Source organism: Nicotiana attenuata, unplaced genomic scaffold (assembly GCF_001879085.1).
Source record: "Nicotiana attenuata strain UT unplaced genomic scaffold, NIATTr2, whole genome shotgun sequence".
Classification (NCBI taxonomy): domain Eukaryota; kingdom Viridiplantae; phylum Streptophyta; class Magnoliopsida; order Solanales; family Solanaceae; genus Nicotiana; species Nicotiana attenuata.
The window spans coordinates 150,611-153,416 of NW_017671726.1; the positions used below are offsets into that span (position 1 = coordinate 150,611).

Below are 2,806 nucleotides of genomic sequence, written 5' to 3' on the forward strand. Positions count from 1 at the left end.
GCGGTACGTCAGACAAGAAGGTGGGAATGGGAAAAAATCTGATGGAAAAAACTTGTGTTTAATTGGTTGGATGGAGGGTGGATTTGGGAAAAGGGGATAGGGACGCGGAAGATGAAAAGAAAGGGGGGTGGGGGTGGGGGGGGGTATGGAGCTTGTTTTAGGTGGAAGGGATAAGATGAAGTTTGGGGGCGGGGGGTGGGGTGGGGGCAGGAGGGCGCTGGTTTGGCTAAAAGTGAGGGAAAAGGGTTTTTTCCTTCCTTAAATTCATTTTTTTTGTTAATTATATGTGTTGATTTTAATTAAAAATTATACGTGTTGTTCATTAATTGGCTCATTTAACACGTCATTGGCAAGTGTAACTCACGTAAGCAATTTGTATGTCTAAATAATAAAGGAGTCAGTTGATGTATTTGTCTAATCATTGTGGACTACTTAAAGTGGGTCCCGTTATGTATTTCACCAAAGAAAAGAGATTGTTTGAAGTACTAACATTATAATTTACCGTTTCGCATCCACTGCTTCGCTCCTTATAGCAATGTTTTATGACAACATTATGCTGAAGAGTGTTGAAGAATGATAAGCTGTCCATGGTTATGCTATCAATATGCCAAGGTGGGTTGAATTGTTATTCAACATATTAATAACTAGTTTGGAATCACATTCCAATATTATTTTGTGATACCCATTGGAATGGCACCTTATTTTTTATCTATATCAAAACAATGTCTCATTTCTATAAATTAAGAAAAGTTCATACTTTTTAAAATGTTACAGGGGCTCCACTTGTTTACAAAAACTCTTATTAATAACTGTAGTGCTTATATAATTAGAGTAAAGCTAGTCAAGCAGAACATGGCTTGCAACTCTGAACAATTCCTTCCATTATTAAGACTCAAAAAAAATTATCCACACTTTACACCTGTTCATCCTATAAAGTTGTCCTATATAAGCAACTGCCTCCAAAGGGACTTCAATTCATTCAACTCCAACAAACAAAACACACACACACACACACAAACTCTCAACCAAAAGCTCTATGGCACAAACTACTTCCACTCTATTCATTCAAGAATTCATGAAGAACTTCCACTACTCAAGAAGACTGCTCCTGGAGGCCACCGTGGCGCCGCCTCCGGCAGCCAAAATCAGCCATGACACAACTGATCTAGTATCACTTAGTAACAACGTCAACACATTTGATGCAAATGTTATTATGGTCTTGGCCGTACTTGTATTTGCCTTGATTTGTTCACTTGTCTTCAACTCCATCATAAAATGTGCATTTAGGTGCTCTAGCCTAATATTGGCAGACTCATTCTCGAACCATAGAAATCCTTCAGCAGCAAAGCTAGCCAATACTGGGATCAAGAAAAAAGCCCTCAACACATTTCAAATTATAACATATACCACTGAATTGAAATATCCGGGGGTTGGCACTGAGTGTGTAATTTGCTTATCAGAATTTGGAGTTGGAGAGAAAGTTAAGGTTCTGCCCAAGTGCAACCATGGGTTCCACGTCAAATGTATCGGTAAATGGCTGAATTCCCACTCTTCTTGTCCTACTTGTAGGCACTGCCTTATCGAAACTTGCCAAAAAATTGTAAACGGAGACAGTTTTGTTGCTACAACTGTAATTCCAAACACTAGCAATACTTCATCAGCACCAGTACTTCAAGAAATTGTAATACGGATTGAACCTCTCCAACGTGAAGGTGTTATAATCAACAATCAAAATTAGGTAGAACAACTACTGTCTAGTCTTTAGTTGATTGGTATGTATCACACATTAATTCAATTGTTTCTTTTCTTGCTGGAAAAGTTATAGCTAGCTGGCTTGAGGCGAATGCCCATGTAGTTTTCAAATGATTAATCATTAGTCTTGCAAGTTGCAAGTGTATATAAATTAAATTTCATTATTCGTTTCTTTATTAAAATTATATTTCTGCTTTTATGTAGTTCCCCGCTTAGTTGTTTCCCTATTATAATTTCTCTGTTCGTTTTCTATGATGATCAAGTTGATTATTGTACTTTCATGATAACTTAGAAGATTGACAAGTCTCCGGAAGAGAAACGTCAATATAGCTTGTGTCCAGGAGACTAGGTGAGTACGATCGAAGGCGAGGGATGCTGACGGGTATAAGTTGTGATACTCTAGAGTCACGAAGGGTAAGAATGAAGTGGGTATTTTGGTGGATTGGGAACCTAGAAAGTCTACGGTAGAGGTTAGGCGGGTGAATGATAGATTTAATGTTTATTAAGTTAGTGGTTGGAGAGTGCACTCTAAATATCGTTAGCGCTTATGCGCCACAAACGAACTTGGATGAGGAGGTTAGAAGGCACTTCTGGGATAGGTTGGATGAGATAGTGCATAGTATTCTGCCTGCTGAGAGGCTATTTATAAGAGGGGATTTTAATGGTCATATGGGGTCAACTGTTGGTGGCTATGGCGAGGTGCACGGCAGCTTCGGCTTTGGGGTTAGAAACGGAGGAGGAACTTCGCTATTGGATTTTGCTAAAGCATTTGAGCTGGTGATTGCGAACTCTAGTTCTCCGAAGAGGGCATAGCATTTGATTACATTTCAAAGTACGGTGGCGAAGAATCAAATTGACTACCTACTCCTCAGGAGGTGTGATAAGGGTTGTGTAAGGATTGCAAGGTTATCCCTGGGGAGACCCTCGCGACGCAGCATAGGCTCTTGGTGATGGATATCGGTATCATGATAAAGAGGAAGAAAAGGTATGTTCGAGGTCGACCGAGGTTCAGATGAGGAGCCTCGACTAAGGATAAATCTCAGGAGTTGGGGGG

General features: G+C 39.8%; 1 protein-coding gene across 1 annotated transcript; it reads left to right on the forward strand.

Annotated features, from left to right (window-relative positions):
• The first annotated feature begins 873 nt into the window (after window positions 1-873).
• LOC109209886 (RING-H2 finger protein ATL78-like) lies at window positions 874-1,888 on the forward strand. The gene has a single exon (XM_019373246.1). The coding sequence runs from the start codon at window positions 1,037-1,039 to the stop codon at window positions 1,736-1,738; it is 702 nt and encodes a 233-aa protein (XP_019228791.1). The 5' UTR covers window positions 874-1,036; the 3' UTR covers window positions 1,739-1,888.
• Window positions 1,889-2,806: the final 918 nt, after the last annotated feature.